At 40.3% G+C, this 25,160-nt stretch overlaps 1 protein-coding gene across 1 annotated transcript in view; it reads right to left on the reverse strand.

Moving 5' to 3' along the window:
- The window catches only part of LOC134542722 (pickpocket protein 28-like), a 67,942-nt gene extending 44,509 nt beyond the window's left edge, over positions 1-23,433 (reverse strand). The window contains exons 1-5 of the mRNA XM_063387196.1: positions 23,102-23,433; positions 16,982-17,218; positions 7,557-7,653; positions 6,603-6,754; positions 4,891-5,095 (exon numbers count right to left, since the gene is read on the reverse strand). Coding sequence (XP_063243266.1) covers positions 4,891-5,095; positions 6,603-6,754; positions 7,557-7,653; positions 16,982-17,218; positions 23,102-23,433 — 1,023 coding nt within the window. The remainder of the gene's footprint in view (positions 1-4,890; positions 5,096-6,602; positions 6,755-7,556; positions 7,654-16,981; positions 17,219-23,101) is intronic.
- Between the last annotated feature and the right edge of the window lie 1,727 nt (positions 23,434-25,160).

The raw sequence follows: 25,160 nt of genomic DNA on the forward strand, positions 1-25,160 counted from the left end.
ATTTCATTGATTTTGGCCACTATTCGATCAAGATGTGACAAAGCTTTGGCGTTAGCATCATCTGGAATTGCGGCGACTCTTCTAGATGGCGGTCGTACTGTACATTCTGCGCTTAAGTTGCCACTCAATTTAAACACAATTGATACTCCAACATGCAATATTTCCCGATCCAGTGCAATGGGAAAATTGTTGATGCAATGCAAGCTCATTGTTTGGGATGAGTGCACAATGGCACATAAGAAATCACTTGAAGCACTTAACTTCACACTGAAGGATCTTCGGCGAAATAACAACATCTTTGGCGGCTTGATGATATTGTTGGCAGGCGATTTCAGGCAGACGTTGCCAGTAATTCCCCGTGGAACGCCTGCAGATGGATTGAATGCTTGCCTGAAGGCATCACCTTTATGGAATAACGTAAAAACATTATCGCTAACCACTAATATGAGAGTTCAACTTCAAAATGATCAAAGTGCTGCACAATTTTCCAAACAATTGTTAGATGTTGGAAATGGAAAAGTCCCAGTTGATGCGACATCTGGATTAATTACTCTTACCAACGACTTTTGCCGATTTGTAGACTCTCAATTAGCTCTTATTTAAAATGTTTTCCCAAACATTAGTGAGAATTATCAGAATTATGCTTGGTTAAGTCAACGAGCAATTCTTGCCGCAAAGAATAATTATGTACACGCACTGAATTTCACCATTCAATCAAAAATTTCTGGCGATTTGGTGACATACAAATCCGTTGATTCCATAACAAATCCCGATGATGTAGTAAATTATCCAACGGAGTTTTTGAACTCTCTGGAGTTACCAGGATTTCCACCACATAACTTGCTACTCAAATTTGGTACAGTTATTATGATATTGCGTAATTTGAATCCACCGCGACTTTGCAACGGTACTCGACTTTCGGTAAAAAGACTTATGCCGAATTTGATTGAGGCAACCATTATTAACAGAAAGTACGCAGGTGAAAATGTATGTATTCCTCGAATACCAATGATTCCGACTGATCTTCCGTTTGACTTCAAACGATTGCAATTTCCAGTTCGCCTTGCGTTCGCAATGACAATTAACAAGTCGCAAGGCCAATCGCTTAGTGGTTGCGGAATAAATTTAGAAAATCATTGTTTTTCACATGGGCAGTTATACGTTGCGTGTTCACGAGTTGGGAAACCATCCACTTTGTTTGTGTTAACATCAGACCAAAAAACAAAAAATGTGGTTTACCAAAGAGCACTTCAATGAAACGGATAATTTGCGGACACGTATAACGCTTCGATTCAGTATTTACTTTGGATTCACTTTCATTTACTTAGAGAAGTTCAACTAAATAACACTTCATTTTTGTAATCGAAATGAATTCATTACTGTTGTGAAATGAAATAAAATTTTTCCTTTTCAAATATAAAACAAAAAAAAAAATTTCTTCATCTTTTAATCACCAAACGAAATGCTACATAAAACGAAGCCATTTGGTGGCGAAACGGAGTTCGCCGGGTTTGCTAGTAAAGGTATATTTAAATGCAAATTTAGAAGATATTAAAATATTTGTATATTATACAAATATCCTATGCTTAGCTATATATGTGAAGTTTTACTTCTACTGCCTTGGTGGCCATGCATATATGTTTTTGTTTTACTAAGAAGTAGTGTGTAAATGTTCTTTCTGGTGAAGACGTCTGACTGGGGAGCAGGAAGCGAGTCAATGACTCATCGTTATCTTGGATTGTGATGTCATGACAGCTAAATTCGAATGAGCCTTCCTCTCAGCAAACATAATATAAATTTGAGCCTGCATTCCACTGTCATGGATTTTGCCATCTGGGATGACCTTGACTTCGGTTGTCATCTTAGATTCCGTCATCTTGGATATAGAACTTCCGGCCATCTTGAATTAGGCCGTCTTGGATTCTAAAACATTAAGTTATTTTGAATTCCGACGTCGTGGATTCTATCAAGCTTCACCATTTTGGAGTATAGAACTTTCCATCATCATTTCCACCATCACGACAGCCATCATGAAAATCCGTTATTATTTAATTTACAAATAGGAACAAAGTTATTTAAAATTGACTAACAAAATATTTTAAATTTTATAAATAATTTATTTTTAAAAGTTATGCATTTTGTCATGTACTATGGGGTCTTCGGTTTGAAGCAAACAAGGGCTATTAATAAAATTTATGAAATAAATTACTTATTCATATGTTTATTTACTTGATCGATTTCCAACCCAGTTATGATCCCTGTAAAGTGCAAGAAACGTAAGTTTAGCCTAAAATCACTTATTTAGTATAACATCACCTGAATTTTACATTTCATTATCAAAGCCTTAGTAACAGGATCAGGAAATAAAAAAAACATATTATTAGAAATAAAAATATTGTGAAATACGGCTGTCTAATGCGAGGGCTGTTTTTTTTTTTTTTTACCTCTGATGGGCTATAAAAAAAACAAATGTATATAATATAATAATTTTATCACTTAAAGTACAGTAGAGTCTTACTTTTTTTCTACATATTCGCCAAAACGGTTGAGCCATTTATCTTATTGTGACCCAAGCTTCTTGACGCCTTCTTCAAAGACGTTAGCCGCCAGTGAGGATAGATAGAGGGCCAGCGCCTGGATCTCTCTCCCCCTCACGACGCTGCTGTGAGGCGGGTGGACTAACAGCGCGGCGCACTTACTCCCGCGTCAAGATTTATCGCAAGAGAAACGAATAATGGTGGGGCATAATGCGCCGCACTATTAGACTAACCGCCTCACAGCGGCATTGTGTGGCAGAGGAAGATCGAGGAAGATAACGGAGCTTGACCCTGTATCTCTCCTCATGTCTTTGAAAGCTTGTGACACGATATGACAAATGCTTCAACTATTTGGCAATTATGAAAAAAAATAAGTAAGACCCTGCTGAACTTTTGGTAGTTAAATTATAATGTTATAAAATTTTTATTTATTAATAGCCCATCGGAGGTAAAATAAAACAGCCCTATGCGTATTGCGTTAAATATAACGTATACAATTTGGGGCATTTGTATATTTACTTGTTGGAAAAGTTTAATAATTCCTGTAGAAAGAACAGAAGATATAACACAAAACTTGATAAATTACAATAATTTCCTCCTTTTACTTCTATGGGTGCGATTCTGATTCTAATTTCGGAATGATATAGAACTGATAACTATTAAATAAGAAAATTATATTTTCGCTCAAATAGATCCATCGTGAAACGGTTCACTAATATCATAACCATTCTATTCAGCAATAGTTGATGAGTATGTGTTACCCAGAATACCAGTGCAATATTCCGAATACGATTGAATCCGTCTGTTAAGGACCAAATATGCACAATTGCATAACATTTGTAGGCATTGAAAAATCCCAGTTTGTGGGAAAAACCATTAGGTTAACTTCGTGTCCACATTTCTGTAATTTTTCCGTCTACATTAACAACCCTCTTTCTCACGAGCTGATTCATATTTACTTTTCTTTGCTGTTGGTGTGTCATAATCAAATTCTGTTTTTTACAGTGATAGGTTCTTTCTTCCTTTTAAGATCAAAGCGATAAGTTATTTGTTTAAATTTATTTCATTTTTCATTTCACGTGAATGTCTGGGTATGTCTTATAGCTAGTAAATATTTAGTGCAGACAGACTGTAGAGCACGTTGTGGTTCACTGGCCATGTTCGACACAACTGGCTAAAAATAGGTTGCAACACCTTTTTTTGTGCTATTTATTCGTTCGCACTAACATTATCAAATTCTTCCATATATTACTTAATCATATTCTTGCTGTGTTTAGCAAGATCTCTTTGCCAAGTTAGAAACAGATACATTTCGGCTATCTTGAAATGCCCTCATTTCGTTAAATCTTTGCACATTCGATGCTTCGATTATATCACAAATTCGGTGATTGTGTTATTCGATTGCCACCAGGTATTCTAGTCATTTTCTCCGTTCTCCCTTTGGACCAACTAACGAAATGTATTTGTGTTTCGGTGTTGTGAGCCAAGATAAAAGTGTGCAGTTCGTTTTTAGAACTAAGGGCGTGACTGTTTGACCGAATAATTATTCATTTTTGATGATTACACGATTATAACCTTGTTGGTAGAGGCCTGCTCTTGACTAAAAATTTAGAATCCATGCTTGGTTTTTACCAGCACAAGGAACACCTTTTTTTATTGGATTTTTTAAGTTGTTATTTACTTGGTCGTCCTAAGCCAATGTAATTTAAGTTTTTCCACGTAAAAAAAATATGATTTGCAATGTCTTGCAGTAAATGTTTCTATAATCTGCTGTACATCTTTAAAAAAACACACATTCTACTCTTGCATGTCCTCCCACGGATAGGTAAACTTTAATTAGCTTTGCTTCTCGCACACGAGGTCTTTGAAAACCAACAAGGAATTGCCTTCGATTAACTAGAAGTCTCAATGTAAACATTTTCAGTAAATAAAAATATTTTAGTCCTAACTTTGAGCGTAAAATCGTAGCCAAGCTGGTACTTGGCTGTTGCAGCGACTTATAATACAGGTACAATTTATTAGAACGCACAACTTGCTGCAGTGTGAAAGGCCTGCAATTTCGTATCATATGGTAGGAGGTAACAACGAATTGTGTCGTGATTAGCGCGTACTGGCTTCGTTGGACTGTATAATTCACACGAGCAAAGATACTTCGTACTTGATGATTCGCGTAGCATTGCAAAATTCTATAAAAAGGAAACCCCTTTATTCTTGAGATGAATAAGTGTAATGTCCCGAAGAGGCAAGTACAAACTACATATTATTGGCTACAGAAACTGTGACCTACCCCTAAATTCATGCAGAAGCACTATTGATATACCACAGACCAGCGCTATGCCACGTGCATACACACCCTGAATCCTGGCACCGCTCCCTTGCACAGGTAGTCGATGTCCTCTGTGAAGGACCTTAGCATCACCACCAGTCCCACATTGTAGCCCGCCCCTAGAGCTCTGTTGGGGTAGGTCTGAAGGGGAGTGAGTGCGTCGTATCCTTTGTCGAGCGTCCAGCCGCTTGACTTCTTCCCATGCTGCGTGAACTTCTGGTTGTACTGCGCACTGAAACACAACTCAGGTGAAGATTGCACACACTTGTTAGAATTATATTTATTAATTATATTAATTCCCAATACTATTTAACAACATGACAAAGGAAAAGAATACATAAAACCTAGCGCGCATGTTACACAGCGGGAAACATTTGCAGGGGCTGGAGGAATATAAAAGCCCTATGTCAAAACATATGTTTTATAATAGGCACACATTTTGTTTAGTGCAGCTGTTTTTGTTGATTTATTTAAGAACGATACAGTAATAATAGATGCATAAGCAGAAGTTCTTAAGTGGTGAAATTTATGTTCAGTAAATATTTTAGATGGTCTGGAAAGATAATTACTGCAGGGGTGATAAAGTGTTTAAGATGCGCGGTTATAGACAGAGATTTAATGTGTAAATATTTTCAAGATTAAAGAACGTCGTAAACCAATTTAGAACCAACTCAGTTATATTTATTTTTGCTAAATATTATTAGTTAGTATAGAGCTATGGCCCTCACTACTGGGACATGAGCGTTAGTAATCACTGGCACAAAGGACCTAGCTGGAAGTGCAGTCATGTAGTAAACATATTTGAATGCGAGAAAAGAATAACTTCAATAAATGGGAGGTAAATATTTTATCATTTTTCATGTATAGCTTCAACATGGAACAAAAGATAAAATGCATACAATGTTCTTCTATGAGAAGTTATTACGAGCAAAATGAAACTAATAAATATAAATATATTTTTTTTGAGAGAGAGTTCAACAAAAACACAGTGTATATTCCTATAAAATTTCAGGATTTTCCTCGAAATACATGTGATCCCCGCTCCAGATTATGACTTGGTGACAATAGGACCACCTCGTGAGAATACCCTTTCAAAAAAAATAATAATTTCGAAAATCGATCCACAATTGACAGAGAAATCGGTGAACATACAAAAAAAATACATACAGTCGAACATATAACCTCCTCCTTTTTTGAAGTCGGTTAAAAATGGTTTGTGTCTTAGTTTCATAGTTAAGAAGAAACAAATTTTCGTTTGAAAATAGATTGACAATAAAAAGCAAGGTTTTGCTAAAAAAAAAAAAAAAAAAAAAAAAGAAACGCAAATATATTTAAGACTGAAATATTTCATATTATAACGATTAAAGTACAAACCCGATACCACGCTCAAAGATTTAATAAAATTTGATCTTTTTCATTTAAAAACAGGAGTGGTTCTATAAGCCCCTGTGTATTTATTTCAAAAACAAACCATTAAAAAAAATCTTCGTTTAAACCAATACGTTTGATGATTGTGAAAAAAAAGTTTGCAATTTAAAATTGTAAAACAAACTATTCTCATTTGAATGATTATTACTTACATTTATTGCACAAATATATTTCAAAATATTCATTTTTACTTTTATAAAACCCAGGGCACATTTGGTAGTGGCAATACCATCACATCTTCACGCGTCCAAATCAGTAGTGACTCGATTTAACTGTGCGCAGTTCAGTTTAAATGGGAAAACTTCACTCACGCTATGTTTGTAAATATCTCTGTTGGATCGAGCATGTTGAAAGTGAAGCATATCCCTTCCTCCGTCACGATGGGTGTGAATATGTCAGACACCAGCTCCGGTTTGTTCCTCCACCTCACCTCCTTCAGCACCTGGTCCATCGACGGAGAAACCTGTTGGAAAACCAGGACTCCTTCGCATCATTGAAAAACAAGAATTTGCAAGAAAATGTTTTTACATTTGAAATTAACTTTTGTAAAGTAAACTGAATATACATATTGTTCCTCATTTGCTTTTTACTTTGTTGGCAAAAATTCTCCTCTCTAGGCTTCCTTAGTGACACCCGCACCTCAATAAATAATTCCCATCCCATACCAACCCCACAATAAGTATCTCCTAACAAACACCTACACCACCATAAAATATATTACTGCTTTCCCACGCCAACACCTGTACCACATAAAAATAACTCTTTACTTACACCCAATAGTTTTCTTGTTAGACTTCAATTAACTTTTTCCGGAATAACTCACATTTGATAATTTTTACCCAAATCACTTTCCGGATGAATAACAATAAATAACGTTAATTAATCCAATATAATCAATCAATCAATAATACAATCAACGTGATAAGCCATTCTATGATGTAAATAAGAGTACCAGCAGTAAGCAGTAAGCGGCAAGAGTAAGCAGAAGAGCAGGACGAAAATCCTGCCTCTAGAATAAAATATTTATATTCCTATTTAATATTACTTTATTTTCTTACGTAAAACAATTAACTATACTTGCACAACAATGTTAAGCTTACGATGGTTTTAAGGAAATTAACCTTATTTCCATTAACGTACTCTAGTCTATAATATGTATAGTAAATCATGGTCGTAGTCATTTGCACGTTTATATAAGTAACCAAATAATTTTATGATAAAATAATATGGTTTGCAAAGCAGACAAATTTTTACTTTTTACTTACATTTCTGAATAAATCTATGACTTCCTCTGTTGTAAAGTTTTCGCCTTGGCCGTACTGTTCATCACACATCAACGCCACATCAGTCAAAGTCTTTAAGCTGTGAACATACACAAATTTATTCCCTCTGCTTAGCTAACATATTGACAATAAATAATGGTCGGTAGCGAAAACCTTAGTTCGTTACATTAAACACAACCCACCTGTAGACACACAATATGAGTTGTTGTTTACATGTACATAATGTTAAATATATATATGTTATAAAATAACTGTGTGGTACCCCATACAGCACACTTTTTGCTAGCAAATATTCTTATAAAATTTCAACGTTCAATAATCGTCGCAGTGTTTAAAAGCACGTTATATGCACGTCGCCTCAATGTTATAAATGTGACATTATGTTTGTGTAATTCGTAACATCATATGCCCATTGGTGTAACGTTGCAATTTAGACGTAGTAGAATGTGTCATTCAGCAAATTACATGCACATTGTCTCCAAGTTTTTAATGTGGCATTGTGTTTGTGTCACTAGGCATATATTATTCTCGTTTATGTAACGCTACAAGTGCAACGTAGTTGTATGGGTCCTTCACCACATTACATGTACGTAGCCTCAAAGTTATTAAAGTGACATTCCGTTTTTGTAACTCGGCATATTACATGACATTTCTGTAATGTGACATGGGAAATACCAGCCTTGGGATCAACCATGTCTTTCGAAATCTGCAGGTGTCTTGAGCTGCCTGATGAAACTAAGGACTGACCGAATTTTTTAATCAGGATTCCAAGTACCTTTAAATACTTTGTTGATGGGTATCAGTTATTCATGTTGGTCTCTTACAGCACGTCACATGCATGTTGTCGCATAGTTATAAATAGGATGATCTGTTTGTATCACTCGGCACATTACATGCCCGTTGCTCTATGTTGCAGAAGCAATGTAGTTGCACGTGTCTTTCATCAAGTTACATGCACAATACGTAAAAGAAATAAATGTGACATTTGCTCTGTATCATTTGGAACAATTTATTTGACTCTGTTGCCGCTTGGCATGTGCGAGCAACGTGCTTCCTGGAATATGCAGACAACTTGTTGACTAGAACGAGTGAGCAATGTGCTGCTTGTAACATACTAGCAATGTGCTTCCTGGAATATGTGGACAACGTGTTGCCTGGAACGAGTGAGCAATATGCTGCCCGGAACATGCATGTAACGTGCATTGGGACATCGCTGTCCTAGGACATTAAACTAGTCCAGCAATAGTCAGTGCATATCCCCTGCAAATTGCAATACTTTGTAGCAATGTTACAATGTTATAGTGCGATGTGTAGTTGTGTGCTTTATGGGGCAGTATTATGAAACATTTTTAAAATATAACTATATGATTTGTAAGCAACTATTTTTGTATATCCAAACCCAGACAATCCTTTCATATCGCATAAAAAGTCAACTAAACCTTATACAGAAACATGCAAAGCAACATGAGTTAAAAATAAAAAATATATATAATTATTTACATATATATTATCCTAGTTCTTGAATTTGGTTTCTGCTACACTAAAAATGATACAATTACTATTGTCAAATAGATTTTTCCTTTTTTTTTTTGACATTGCAGTAGTAGTGCAATGGAAAAAATAAATAAAAATGCTGGGAACTCCAAATTCTTAACCTCTAACCCAAAATAAATCGTAAAATGATCCACACCACAAAAACGATCTCATAAATCACACCTACACAAACTTACTTACCTAGAAATGCTCACCCAAAATAAACTTTTAACCTTTTACCCACACCCAAAACAAAACAATTAACTCTTTACTCTCACACAAAACAACAAAATACTCCTTACCTCCACTCATACCACGATATCCACCTTTCTCACACCTCCATAGTGGTAACTACTTAATTATCTGCACCTACACCACAGTAACTAACTCCTTCTCCACATCTACACCATAATAACTAATCCTGCCCACATGTACACCACAATATATTATTCTTTACCCACAATCACACCAAAACGGCGGAAAGTTCTAGAATCCAAGATGGCAGAAAACCAAATGGTGGATGTTATGTAATAATTAAAAATGACAGAAAATTAAATAGCGAAATCCAAGATGGTGGGTCCTATATGGCAGCCGATTAAAGGTCAAGGTCATGCACGATAGCCAGCATGATGTCTAAATAAAAGATGGCGGATATCGGCTCTGGCTCCACGCACCGGAACCAGTAGCCGGAATTTTTTTTTATATACCTACTACTTAAAAACGAGACATTATTTGGCGGAGGTATTATCTTACTCTTTGGTGACATTATGCAACTGCCTCCTGTCAAAGATCACGGGTGTTTTTACAATCATATTGTTTTGTAACATAAATTAATTTGTGGCATCAGTTTTAATTTCGTGAGCTCACAATAAATATGTTTATTTTGTGAAAGTCGCTGAATATGTTTAACAGGATAGTTTCCTGATGGATTTTAAATTCAAATCAATCCCACTGTGTAATATGTGAATGCTTACAAAGATACCATGACAGCAAAATATGCGAAACACGTGTAATTTACACCATAAACGCTGTAGATGAGTTTCGTGAAATAGCCACTTATTGAATGAAGCCGCCGAACATTGTTATTCCGAAAGATTTATTATCAACGCTGAAGTTACCTGAATAAGCCAGGGTCATACTAAGCTGAACTAAATCGCTCTCAGGCGGACTTGTAAATTTAGCAATGGGGATTGTCAAGAAATTAAAGTGGCCTGCTCTTTAGAGAGAACAATTTGAAGAAGGTGAACTACCTAAAAGTGTATTTATAAAATTGGACGATGATACGATTGGAAGCAGAATGTAAGATGAAGATGGCTTGGTTGCGATAACTCCTGTGTTGCAACATTTCAGGCGACTGAAGGATACGAAAACTTCGAGCGCCGAATGTTACCTTTGATTCTAAGCTGGGCACAAGTTACAGGACACTACACTTGATAAAGCTATTATAGACCTTGGAGACAAAAATTTCGCTAAAGAATAGGTGTATGTACTGAAAAATACTACAGTAGAGTTTCGGGTGGCACTGTGTTAAATGATAACAACTGTATGTCATTGATTTAAAGTTTATCTTAACTTAATGTGATTACAAGGGGTTCCAAAATATGGCATGGATGTAAAACATTCAAACTGCTGGTATCAGGGACTATACCTGAACTATTTAATTGTGAAAGACGCCTGAAATGATCCAGTAGGTGTTTTGAGGTGCGTCATGTGTGTAATCTGCGAGACGGGAGCCACGCCCTGTATTAAATTACATGCGTATGCCGAAATATTGCGTGTCGCAGTGTCACGCAGTGCTGTCCGTGCGTGAGGTGTGTTCGTGTCACAGCAGCAAGGAGCAACCTACTGCTGCGTTCACGTCAGTTTCCACGCAGCGACTCAGCGAACACTTCGTATCACAATAGCCCACGTGTGTGCGCGGATAACAATGATATTGTAGAAATTTTATCTCATAATAAGCTTATATCCAGCGGCTTCGCTCGTGGAAAATTTAGGATATTTTTGACATTGCACCACTGTCAGACATTTTTGTGAATAATTCCAATGGTTTAACTAAAAAAATTGGTTGTCTGTAAAGTTGGTTTACGGACAATAGTTTAACGTGACAACGTCATAACAAAACATTGATGAAATGATTGCATACTTTTATGAACAAAGTTTACTCATTTTTATTGAACTATCACTATTTTGTATGGATACAATGAAGGAGTGAAATGAAATCTACAATTTAATTGATAAATTTACTTGTATTTGCACTCATTAAATCAAATATGTTTATTACTTTAATGAACAGATTATTTTAACTATAACTTTTATACATGTTTGCTATTAAACTTCTTCCAATCTATGTTATTCTCTTAAGGATGGGACGATGATAGGAAAAGTAGGAAACGAATGGGAGTGTTTCAAGTTTAATGTGCCTCGAAAAAGTCAAATCGATGGTTGTTCCAATCGAGTGGAAGAGAGATAGATGCGGCGCAAGCGTACAATGAGCGTAACGGGACACAGCGTAACGGGACAATGTGCGTAACGGGACACTTTTTCGTGCGTGCAGCTGGAGTTCATCGATTGATTAGAAATTGTCAAGTCAAAAAATCACATTAAATATTATATATGTTTAAGATTTCATTCATAACAAAAATATATAAGGTTGAAATTTTTTATGTTGTAAAAGGTTACTTGAGAATCGACACCTAGTGTCTACATGGCTCACATGTCTGACACTCATAGGAGCCGGTGGCCCTATACGAGGGAATATGAATGAGGGGAGATGATATGAGGTATGAATTGGTGGGGGAAACGGGAGTTACCTCGAGAAAACCCACAGGCTATGACATCGTCCGCCACATTTCCCACGTGTGTGAATCCGGGTTCGACTCTGCCCGAATTCGAAAACTGGTCACCTTAGGCTGAGGGGATGAGGCGAATGTTCTAACCACTCAACCACCGCGCCTCTAACTGTTTTAAAAAAGTAATATTGATTAACTTTAAATACATTTTAAGAATGACGATTTTTAAACTCTCGGTTTAGCATGTTAGGAGATATATTAACATGATGAAATCACGTTTATGAAATTTTTTCATTTTATGACATGCACGTATTTTAACTTTAATTTAATTCTTTCATCTCTAAAATTTCCATTCTCATTTTATTTTATTTAATGTACAGAATTTTAAAGTTAAACTATCTCATTTTTCAATTCATCACAGACACATTTATTCATTTAAGATTTTTGAAAACATCGCATCTTAATTTTAAATGTATAATACTGGTATTATTATTTTTTTTTATCGTGCGTATGAGTAGATTAAAAGTTATGCTTAGTAAGTAGTATATAAAAGTTCCTCCGAGGACTGGCTTCTGGCTGTGGATTGGGATTGTCGGCCGCCATTTAGTATTGTGACGTCACGGCGGCCATCTTGGATAGCCTTGACCATGACCTTCAAAATTTGCCAAAAATGGTACAAAATTACTGTAAAATTCACCAAAATCAGCCAAAAATTTCCGGTTTTTAGGGGAAAAAATCCGCCAAAAATCTCAAAAAAAAATTTAAAAATGAAAAATTCCTCAATTTCAAGGGTAAAATTCCCGTTTTGAGGGAAAATGTAACGTTTTAGTCCTCAAAAATTCCGATGGCTTAAAAAATCAGGAAGTGGCTTCAGAATCCATACTACGAATCTCCCTAAGCTACCTAGGTCATGAACTTGTAAACAAGGATGTAATGGCCACCATCCTGAATTATTAAGTTACTGTTGCAATTTTCGTCACGACCGCCATTTTGATAATCTTTAGTTTTTATGTTATAAATTCGAAAAAATCTAATTTCATAAATAAATTTAATAATCAAATTTCCATAAAATATTATTTAATAAATACCGTTACACATTTCGTTACGACCGCCATATGGGGTGTGTTTGATGTCATAGTTGTATGTTTAGTTACGGCCGCCATATTGGGTTCTAGAACACTGCAATTTTCGTTACCACCACCATCAGAAAAATCCTTTTTTTTTTATGACAGAATTTCGGAAAAAAATTTAAAGTTTATAAAAAGGTTAATAAAAATTTTAATAAAAACACTACACCAACTGGGTCAACATGGTCAACATGTTGAAAAACATTAATATTAATTAAAAAATTAGGAAAAATAATTAAAAATTTCTAAAAATAAAATAATAAAAAATTAATAAAATTTTAATAAAACACACACATCATGGAGTCCTCAGTTCGAACCCAATGATGGCAAACTAAAAATATATTACGACAGATCCTTCTTCCATGGAAGCAAATTGCATACTGAACTCCCACCACAAATGACAAGGTATATGAGTGTATTATGAGTTTACAAGATGGTGACCAATATGTCCTCATTGACTTACTGGAGGATGTTATTAGAGGAATATGAGCTTTTTTAAAGGACTTTTCACTATATTCATTGAAATTAAATTTTTTTACATAAATCACCCCCTTTTTTTTACATCGATCAAGTATCAAACCAAGGGCAAGAGTCGACCTCAATCAGTATATTAATTTCATATTTATTTGATGAGTTTTGAAATTTTTCCTGAATTTATAGCTTAATAATTGCGGTAGTGCATTCTAGCAGACGAAAACAACATGGCGACCTCCATCAGATGAAAACAAGATGGTGCACATGCTGTAATACTATCTGGATATATATATAATACACTGCCGCCATATTAGTTCAACTTTTATCCGCTAAAGTGCAGTATTTATTTATTACTGAGGCGTGCGCAATCCTGAAATTTGGATGCCATCTTGGATATTTGTATTTATTAAGCTATAAATTCAGGAAAAATTGCAAAATTCATCAAATAAATATGAAATTAATATACTAATTGATTCGGTCGAATCTTGTCCTTGGTTTGATATTGATGGATGCAAAAAAAAGGTGATTTTATGTAAAAAAAAATTAATTTCAATGAATATAGTGTAAAGTCCTTAAAAAATCTCAAATTACTCTAATAATATCCTTGAGTAAGTCAATGAGAACATATTGGTCACCATCTTGTAAATTCATAATTTTTTAGCTACAAATTCGGAAAAATTTCGAAAAATAAAAACAAATCACTCATTAAAATAAGGATTGACGTGATACTTCCATCGTTGGTTTGATTCACGACCAGTGGGAAGGGTAACTAAAGGTTTAAATAAATTTTTAATTCTATTCTCATTACCTTTCGTGGGGTTTATTAATCATTACCTATACGAAAAATAACTAAATAACTCTACACAAGGTACCTGACCGACGAATTAAATACGTTGTCGCAATTCCTAACGCGAAAGTAAATTTTTTCAAAGCATGAAATACATTAACAGTTAATGTGCAATGCTAATACGTATAGGCCAAGTGTCTTCGGATCACGAGACTAGGTCAAAATGTCTGGCCTATAGGCCAGACATTTTTGAAACACAAGACCTTCTTACTCGATAGCTAATATAACGTATTTCAAGAAGTCAAGACAAAATCTTCGAACGTTAGACCTAAAGTTCCGATAAAATAAATTACAAGTAATTAGCCTGCAGCAAGCAGCGTCGCATGGCCTAAAAGTCGCAATAATACATAGAGTCCTCCAGTTTGAGCAGTCGGCATGGTTGAGCCATACATTCAGCTGAACACCAACAAGCGTAAAGCAGCAGCCAATGAATTCGAGAAGGAGTTCTTTAAGCTGGCTGTGAACTCGACATTTGGTAAATTGGTGGAGAACAAGAGGTGGAGGCTCAAAGTGGAGTTGGTGTGCTCCGAGAAGAGGTTTAAGAAACTGGTGTGTCGTCCGTCCTTCAAGGACCGCACGATGTATGAGCCAAACTTGTCTCTCGTTCACCTTAATCACGAAACCATCATTTTAGACAAGCCGATCTATGCCGGACTAGAAATACTCGACCTCTCAAAAACACTGATGTATGAATTCCACTATGACACCATGAAACAAATATCAGGAAAAAATTAATCTGGCATATATGGACACAGACAGTTTCGTATATGGGATTCACACAGCAGACTTCTACAATGATCTAAGAGCTGACCCTATACTAATGGATAAATTCGACACCAGTTGCTACCCTCCCGACCACCCATGCTTCTCCCCCGTCAACAAAAAGGTTGTCGGCAAATTCAAAGATGAATTTGGGGGAGAAGTGATGTAGGAGTTTGTATGCCTACGGGCCAAACTGTATGCATACAGGTGTGGTGACAAGGTAGAAAAAGAGCCAAGGATATCCAGCGCTGTGTGGTCAAAAACCACATAACATTCAGTGACTACCTGGATGCCCTACAAGAACACCGCACAAGGAGGGCAGGCGTTAGGGCTATTCGCTCACGCCAGCATGTACTCTATACCGAGTACCTACAGCAATAAGCTGGCCATCACGTGGTAGGATGACAAGCGCCGAAACTGTGGGGATGGCATACGTACGGTCCCTCACGGGTATGTCGGTGATGACATGTAAATATTTAACTGTATATGGTTTTCTGCTGTAGTTTTTCAATTTTTGAGATATAGTTTTCCATTTTTGTTGTATAGTTTCTGATTTTGCTCTATGGTTTCAGTTTTTGATGCATAGTTTTATTTGATGTGTATGTATTTTTCTTTTCTTGAGAATTTTGTTTTTGTAGCGTCCGAGCTTATTTCAATAAATATGATTATACCTACATATTGCTTATTATTTTTAATATATACCTTTATTCCTCAAGTTAATCATGTTAAAAAGAGTGAAATTATACGCAGACATTAAAATATCTGCTTCCATGCAGCTTTTAAAACACGAGTATGCTAACACGAGAAGAGAATATTACTTGTAAGTTAGTACTCTAAAAATTTCTGGTCCTAAATGGAAAAAATAAATTAAATTTACAAATTGTTTTTTTTTAATTATTACTATTACTACAGCCATCAGATCCACAACGATGAGATGTTTAATTTGATATATGATAACATATATCTTGGTATATAAAAGTTTAAGTAAATGGTTGTGGACTTTGTATATTTATAGTCTATAAGGTTCATAACAACACTGCAGAGAATTGAAACTCGAACTTACATACATACACTAAGGTACTTTAGGATGGTGATGACGACATCGGATGAAATCATGATGGCGGTGTCCAGCAGACATAAACAAGATGCCTGCCTCTGACAGATGCTGGAAATGATATAGTAACATTATGAGCAATACATAGAAGTGGGGTACTCTATTATAAGATGATGGTTGAAATTGATTTAAATTTTATTTTATTATTTTTTTTAATTTTTTTTATTTCTTCCCGACTTTCTAAGTTAATAATTATAATTTTCAAAGAAGGCGGACGTAACGAAATGTGCAACGCATAATAGTGGGGTGTTCGATTATAAGGCGATGGTGAAATTTTATAATAATTTTATTATATAAATTTTTTCTTATTTATGATGTCATAAATCAAAATGGCGGAATGTTCTAGAAAAACAATGGTGGTCCTAAGTGACGTAATCCAAAATGGCCTCCGTAAATGATGTAATCAGATATGGCCGCCGCGTATCCCCGGATCCCTACCCGGGACCCGGTGTCCCATGATGAACCTAATACGCCTACTGATAAAGATATTAATTATCCTCTGCTCACTAATGAGCTATTTATTCCGAGTAACTGATCACCGTGACTCTCTTTAAGTATTTAGTTTCTAAAAATTATTCAGGGATAAATTGCCGTTGCTTCCACAGTCTAAAAAAAAAAAGGAAAACACTTTTCCCTTTTCCCTCCTCAGGAAACTAATTTAGTAAGTTTTTCTAATCCCATTCCCGGGCAGTTATACGACTAATCAGACATCCTTGTAAATGGATCAAGGGTCGCGGGTTATGACACATGGAAATTCATACTCGTCTTCAGTCATGTTCTGGTCGTAGTTGAACAGCGCCCACGTGAAGTTGAAGATGGTCTGGCGAGCCTTGGTCTCGCTGCAGATGGTGACCGCGGGGAAGGGAATCTCCCAGACGGGCGTGCTCCTCTCGTCGAAGGACACGATCACAGGGGCGTACGTCCACTTGAGCCACATGTTGTAGATCTGCTGCGAGCACAGGCCCAGGCTCAGCAGCATCACCAGCGCCCAGAACAACCTACGTCCAAACAACAACACTGGATCACCGGGGCGTACGTCCCCTTGAGCCACATGTTGTAGATCTGCTGCGAGCACAGGCCCAGGCTCAGCAGCATCACCAGCGCCCAGAACAACCTGCGAACAAGCAACAACACTGGATAACCGGGGCGTACGTCCACTTGAGCCACATGTTGTAGATCTGCTGCGAGCACAGGCCCAGGCTCAGCAGCATCACCAGCGCCCAGAACAACCTGAGTCCAAACAAAACACTGGATCACAGGGGCGTACGTCCACTTGAAACACATGTTGTAGATCTGCTGCGAGCACAGCCCCAGGCTCAGCAGCATCACCAGCGCCCAGAACAACCTGCGTCCAAACAACAACACTGGATCACAGGGGCGTACGTCCACTTTAGCCACATGTTGTAGACCTGCTGCGAGCACAGCCCCAGGCTCAGCAGCATCACCAGCGCCCAGAACAACCTGCGTCCAAACAACAACACTGGATCACAGGGGCGTACGTCCACTTGAGCCACATGTTGTAGATCTGCTGCGAGCACAGCCCCAGGCTCAGCAGCATCACCAGCGCCCAGAACAAACTGCGAACAAGCAACAACACTGGATCACCGGAGCGTACGTCCACTTGAGCCACATTTTGTAGATCTGCTGCGAGCACAGCCCCAGGCTCAGCAACATCACCAGCGCCCAGAACAACCTGCGTACAAACAACAACACTGGATCACAGGGGCGTACATCCACTTGAGCCACACGTTGTAGATCTGCTGCGAGCACAGGCCCAGGCTCAGCAGCATCACCAGCGCCCAGAACAACCTGCGAACAAGCAACAACACTGGATCACCAGGGCGTACGTCCACTTGAGCCACATGTTGTAGATCTGCTGCGAGCACAGCCCCAGGCTCAGCAACATCACCAGCGCCCAGAACAACCTGCGTCCAAACAACAACACTGGATCACAGGGGCGTACGTCCACTTGAGCCACATGTTGTAGATCTGCTGCGAGCACAGGCCCAGGCTCAGCAGCATCACCAGCGCCCAGAACAACCTGCGTCCAAACAACAACACTGGATCACAGGGGCGTACGTCCACTTGAGCCACATGTTGTAGATCTGCTGCGAGCACAGGCCCAGGCTCAGCAGTATCACCAGCGCCCAGAACAACCTGCGTACAAACAACAACACTGGATCACAGGGGCGTACGTCCACTTGAGCCACATGTTGTAGATCTGCTGCGAGCACAGGCCCAGGCTCAGCAGCATCACCAGCGCCCAGAACAACCTGCGTCCAAACAACAACACTGGATCACCGGGGCGTACGTCCACTTGAGCCACATGTTGTAGATCTGCTGCGAGCACAGGCCCAGGCTCAGCAGCATCACCAGCGCCCAGAACAACCTGCGTCCATACAACAACACTAGATCACCGGGGCGTACGTCCACTTGAGCCACATGTTGTAGATCTGCTGCGAGCACAGGCCCAGGCTCAGCAGCATCACCAGCGCCCATAACAACCTGCGTCCAAACAACAACACTGGAAAACCAGGGCGTACGTCCACTTGAGCCACATGTTGTAGATCTGTTGCGAGCACAGCCCCAGGCGCAGCAGCATCACCAGCACCCAGAACAACCTGCGAACAAACAACAACACTGGATCACCGGGGCGTACGTCCACTTGAGCCAGACGTTGTAGATCTGCTGCGAGCACAGCCCCAGGCTCAGCAGCATCACCAGCGCCCAGAACAACCTGCGAACAAGCAACAACACTGGATCACCGGGGCGTACGTCCACTTGAGCCACATGTTGTAGATCTGCTGCGAGCACAACCCCAGGCTCAGCAACATCACCAGCGCCCAGAACCACCTGCGTCCAAACAACAACACTGGATCACAGGGGCGTACGTCCACTTGAGCCACATGTTGTAGATCTGCTGCGAGCACAGGCCCAGGCTCAGCAGCATCACCAGCGCCCAGAACAACCTGCGTCCAAACAACAACACTGGATCACAGGGGCGTACGTCCACTTGAGCCAAATGTTGTAGATCTGCTGCGAGCACAGGCCCAGGCTCAGCAGTATCACCAGCGCCCAGAACAACCTGCGTACAAACAACAACACTGGATCACAGGGGCGTACGTCCACTTGAGCCACATGTTGTAGATCTGCTGCGAGCACAGGCCCAGGCTCAGCAGCATCACCAGCGCCCAGAACAACCTGCGTCCATACAACAACACTGGATCACCGGGGCGTACGTCCACTTGAGCCACATGTTGTAGATCTGCTGCGAGCACAGGCCCAGGCTCAGCAGCATCACCAGCGCCCATAACAACCTGCGTCCAAACAACAACACTGGATCACCAGGGCGTACGTCCACTTGAGCCACATGTTGTAGATCTGCTGCGAGCACAGGCCCAGGCTCAGCAGCATCACCAGCGCCCAGAACAACCTGCAAACAAACAACAACACTGGATCACTGGGGCGTACGTCCACTTAAACCACACGTTGTAGATCTGCTGCGAGCACAGCCCCAAGCTCAGCAGCATCACCAGCGCCCAGAACAACCTGCGAACAAGCAACAACACTGGATCACCGGGGCGTACGTCCACTTGAGCCACATGTTGTAGATCTGCTGCGAGCACAACCCCAGGCTCAGCAACATCACCAGCGCCCAGAACCACCTGCGTCCAAACAACAACACTGGATCACAGGGGCGTACATCCACTTGAGCCACATGTTGTAGATCTGCTGCGAGCACAGGCCCAGGCTCAGCAGCATCACCAGCACCCAGAACAATCTGCGTCCAAACAACAACACTTGATCACAGGGGCGTACGTCCACTTGAGCCCTATGTTGTAGATCTGCTGCGAGCACAGGCCCAGGCTAAGCAGCATCACCAGCGACCAGAACAACCTGCGTACAAAAACAACACTGGATCAGCGGGGCGTACGTCTACTTGAGCCCCATGTTGTAGATCTGCTGCGAGCACAGGCCCAGGCTCAGCAACATCACCAGCGCCTAGAACAACCTGCTTCCAAACAACAACACTGGATCACCGGGGCGTACGTCCACTTGAGCCACATGTTGTAGATCTGCTGCGAGCACAGGCCCAGGCTCAGCAGCATCACCAGCGCCCAGAACAACCTGCGTCCAAACAACAACACTGGATCACCGGGGTGTACGTCCACTTGAGCCACATGTTGTAGATCTGCTGCGAGCACAGGCCCAGGCTCAGCAGCATCACCAGCGCCCAGAACAATCTGCGTCCAAACAACAACACTGGATCACAGGGGCGTACGTCCACTTGAGCCACATGTTGTAGATCTGTTTCGAGCACAGCCCCAGGCTCAGCAGCATCACCAGCGCCCAGAACAATCTGCGTCCAAACAACAACACTGGATCACAGGGGCGTACGTCCACTTGAGCCACATGTTGTAGATCTGCTGCGAGCACAGCCCCAGGCTCAGCAGCATCACCAGCGCCCAGAACAACCTGCGAACAAGCAACAACACTGGATCACTGGGGTGTACGTCCACTTGAGCCACATTTTGTAGATCTGCTGCGAGCACAGCCCCAGGCTCAGCAACATCACCAGCGCTTAGAACAACCTGCGTCCAAACAACAACACTGGATCACAGGGGCGTACGTCCACTTGAGCCACACGTTGTAGATCTGCTGCGAGCACAGCCCCAGGCTCAGCAGCATCACCAGCGCCCAGAACAACCTGCGAACAAGCAACAACACTGGATCATCGGGGCGTACGTCCACTTGAGCCACATGTTGTAGATCTGCTGCGAGCACAGCCCCAGGCTCAGCAACATTACCAGCGCCCAGAACAACCTGCGTCCAAACAACAACACTGGATCACAGGGGCGTACGTTCACTTGAGCCACATTTTGTAGATCTGCTGCGAGCACAGGCCCAGGCTCAGCAGCATCACCAGCGCCCAGAACAACCTGCGAACAGACATTAACACAGCCATCGCTCTGGTGATGGAGATCGATGTAAATAACCCGTGCCTCTCTTTTTTTTTCTCTGTGAGCGTTTCAGTCATCTTTGACACTCAATGAACGCATACAATGTTTAAGAACACAAATTGCAATCCTCCCCTAAACCCCAAATAACTTAGCCAATTATTACTGTTCTATCTACCCTACCATGGCTCCACTCGCACAATTTCGTATCGGTGGCAAAATTGTAGCCAAGCACCCAACAGATGTGCGTTTACAATTCAAATTTTTCTTAAGAATATCTAAAGCAGAATATAATAAAAGTTGTATGTTATGTTATCATCATGCCAGTCTTAAACTGGAATAAGATTTATTTGAAACATGTATATCATTTTCCATAAATTCCTACTTACGTGACACTAATTCCAAAAATATATATATATATATAAAGTACAGGAATGCATGCTGCGAAGAAGAATCGAGGAAAGGCACAGGGAATAGCGGTATGCAGAAAAGGCACGCACTTCAGGTGTCCGTGAAGGAGACTGAGGAAGGAAGCTGAGAAGGGAAGGAACTGAAGTGAAATTAAGCTACCAGCTCCCATGCTGTTACCCCAAGTTGTGGAGAAAATCCTGAATTGACATCCCAAGTGGGCCGAGAAAGTACAGAATAGTTGATGAAAAGGCAAAATCAAAACCACAGAAATCTACACTAATGAAATAATGGTTGATACATTATAAATATTTTTAAATGCGTGTAGAATGTATATAATGTACCTGATGCTATTTTTCTTTAAAACAACATTTTAAACACTTTCTTTCTATTAAGCAAAATAGCTTCTATTACCACAGCATGGAGTCTACTGCAGTGTCTGTTTTGTGTATTTAGGTGGTTCCATCTTTGAGCAACGATGTTGCTATGTCAAGGATTTTTACCGTAAAAATTGTATTAGTTGATGAGAAGCGTCTGCTAGAATGCGTTAAAACCAGTTTATAGCATCGCGCAGTGCACTGCTTATTAAAATGGCGGCCGATCTGGTCCCTTACTAGCATTAGACTTGGCCACGCTCTGGAATACAGCCCGGGAGAAAAGCTACGGTTGTGCCCCAACATGGCAGCGCTTATCGCTACCTTACCAGGGTGTCTTCTACTACTGCTCTGAGAGATAGTTTACAAACCGTCATGCATTGAGTATCGTGGGACGCGGGGGCGGAATTAATGCCTCGCTCAATACGTCACTGTTTTTTTTTTTTTTGTTAGGGTGGCCTTCAGCGGCTACACCAGCAGCCATAGGGTAATGCGTCGTAATGCAAATCGTAATCATAGCATATCAAATCAAGCAAACCTCAGTAAGCAAACCGGTCAATGTATCGTAGTGAAATCATCGTCGGCAAACAATTACCATCATGTAATTTGGCACACCCATGCCTTACCCGGGACTCGAACCCAGAACCCCTCGCACCGTAAGCCGGCGTGCATCCGACTACGCTACGGAGGTCGGCTACATCAGTGTTGAATGGATCGACGTGCTCACTGGTAACACACTGGACACGCACTCCAGAAGGGAAGCCTAAGATGTACATCGAGTTCTGTCCCTGCCCGAATACGCCCGAATATTCACCTTCGGCCAACCTCGGGTTTATTTAATTATATATTTATATTTCTCCGTTTATTTTAACGTAGCTATACTAACCTAACTAACCGTCCGTAGTGTTCTAAAGTGTTTTAATGTAGCTAACCTAACCGACCACTTTTAATATCTGAATTCATTTCTCCTGAGAAAAAAATAAAACAAATCCCGAGGTTGGCCGGAGGTGAATATTCGGGCGTGTTCGGGCAGGGACGGAACTTGTACATCTCAGGCTTCTCCCCTCCAGGAGATCCGGGGGCTGGTGCAGGCCCAGGGGGTGAGCTGCCGGCGAGTCAGGGGCGAGGGGAAGGCACTCACTTCTCCACCAGGTGGCGGTCCTCCTCGCCGATGTACTTGATGCCGTCCACGGCCGCGTTGCTGGCGTAGTCCTGGAAGTACTCGCGCGCGCGGCCCCGCAGGCTGTCGCTCTCGCGCGCCGGCGCCGCGAACATGACCTGCTTGGCGTCCGCCCGGCGCCCCGCCGCCCCTGCTGACCGCGGCGAGCTGGACATGGCTGCTGCCTGCGCTGCGCCTGCCGACACCGCGGTCACCCCTGACATCCCTGACATCTCGTACACCCCTGACATCACGAACATTACTGGCAGCCCGGACACCTGGACCTCAGCACTGCTGCGGTACTTGGAAGCCATGCCGTCAGGCGGCTATACCTCCTTGATCCGTCGCAAACTGGGCGGCGATAATATTACGACAAGAAAACTAACGACAACATTAATCGCAAAACGTGTGAAATGTTATACTTAAGAAAAAATTTTTTTTATAATTATCAAACAGACAGATATTGTGATGTGCCATACATAGGGACCGGAAAAATTCGCCGGTTCAATGACCTGTAGGATGAACTCCATTGTTCTACGTAAACTCGGTCAAATGCCACCCACTCATTGGCTGCTGTCTTGTGAGACGTTCCAGCGTAGCAGCCAGTGATTCGATAGATACAGCTTTGGTTGGGTGTTTCTCATTGGACCAGAGTCATCCAGGTGAGTTGTGAGCCAATAGCAGAGGCAGCACTGAGGTACAACGATTTGTATGTTAGCCTATCGTGAAATGAATTTTGCGAATTTTTCCGGTCTCTAGCCATACATAATTTTTTTAGCGATTTTTTAGTATATAAAATGTTAAAGTACCTTCAGACGCGCTGTGATCGCGCTGCCATGCCGGCGCCTCGAACCAGAGCGGCAGTGTGACTACACGCGTGTCGCACTCGGCGAGGTCACTGTTACATCAAGGACACGCCCAATCCTGTCTCCCCTGCCGTTCCACCCCCCGCCCGCCCTTCCCCGTGTCACACCGCGCTGGCGTGCGGGCGTAGGCCGCGAGGAAGTGGTTTGGAAATGTACAGTTCTCTCTCATTTTCCCCTTGCGTCTGTTTTCATTACCGTAATGGTTGTGCATTTCTTTTACTGAGAATTGTATGGTAGTGCGTGATTGCCTATGTTATTACTCTTACAAAAAACTTGTACTGAAACATTTTTACTTAATAGTAAGGTTCATGCTTTTTCTCAACTAATTTGACAGTGGAAACCCAGAATAAATTTACAAACTTGTTAAATAATATTCACAACTAAACGTCTGAATTAAGGTGAGTAAAAAAACTGAACACAGTGACAAATACACTTTAGTGATTGGGAGTTGACTAAGTTCGTTTAGTAGATTTGTTTGTCAAGGAAAATAGTTGTGTTCATCAATCGGTTTATTCGCATTGAGGTAAGAATTGGTATTGATTGCTATTTACTGCATATGTAAAGACATTATTTTAATTTTAATTCCACAGTTTATAATTTTTGCTTGCTATTTTACTTCGAGGAAAATATTTCTACTTCCGTAGTAAAACTGTTGATTCATATGAAACACTCTGATTTGCTACAAATTTAAAATTACCGCTGTTTTTGTCCGCGCTTATGCAAAATTAAAATTGAAATATATCGTCTGAGCAGCTTGTCTAACAAAATTATTGCTTCCTCGCTTTAAGGATGAAATAAAGAGAATTATCGGAACTGATTAGAAAGGTTGATGCTAAGAAAAAATGCGTTAAAACAATAAACACAAAATAATTAAATTTTCATTTTTATTTCTAAGATGAAAGAACTTTATATAACTGTATATAAAAATATTAACAAATGATTATCTATAACCGGTCATTTTATGAGATGCAAGATTTATGTTTCAATAAAATCTGTATATTTAATACGTTTTAATCATTGAACGAGCAACAATTAAGAAATTTGCCTTACACTTTTCTTCACAGTTGATTTGTTACATAAAGGCTAACATACAGGGCCGGATTTAGGGGAGGGCAACCGGGACGAAAGCCCCTGGGCCTCCACAAACGGAGGGCCCCCAAAATAATTTTATATAA

Source organism: Bacillus rossius, assembly GCF_032445375.1.
Source record: "Bacillus rossius redtenbacheri isolate Brsri chromosome 9 unlocalized genomic scaffold, Brsri_v3 Brsri_v3_scf9_1, whole genome shotgun sequence".
Lineage (NCBI taxonomy): Eukaryota > Metazoa > Arthropoda > Insecta > Phasmatodea > Bacillidae > Bacillus > Bacillus rossius.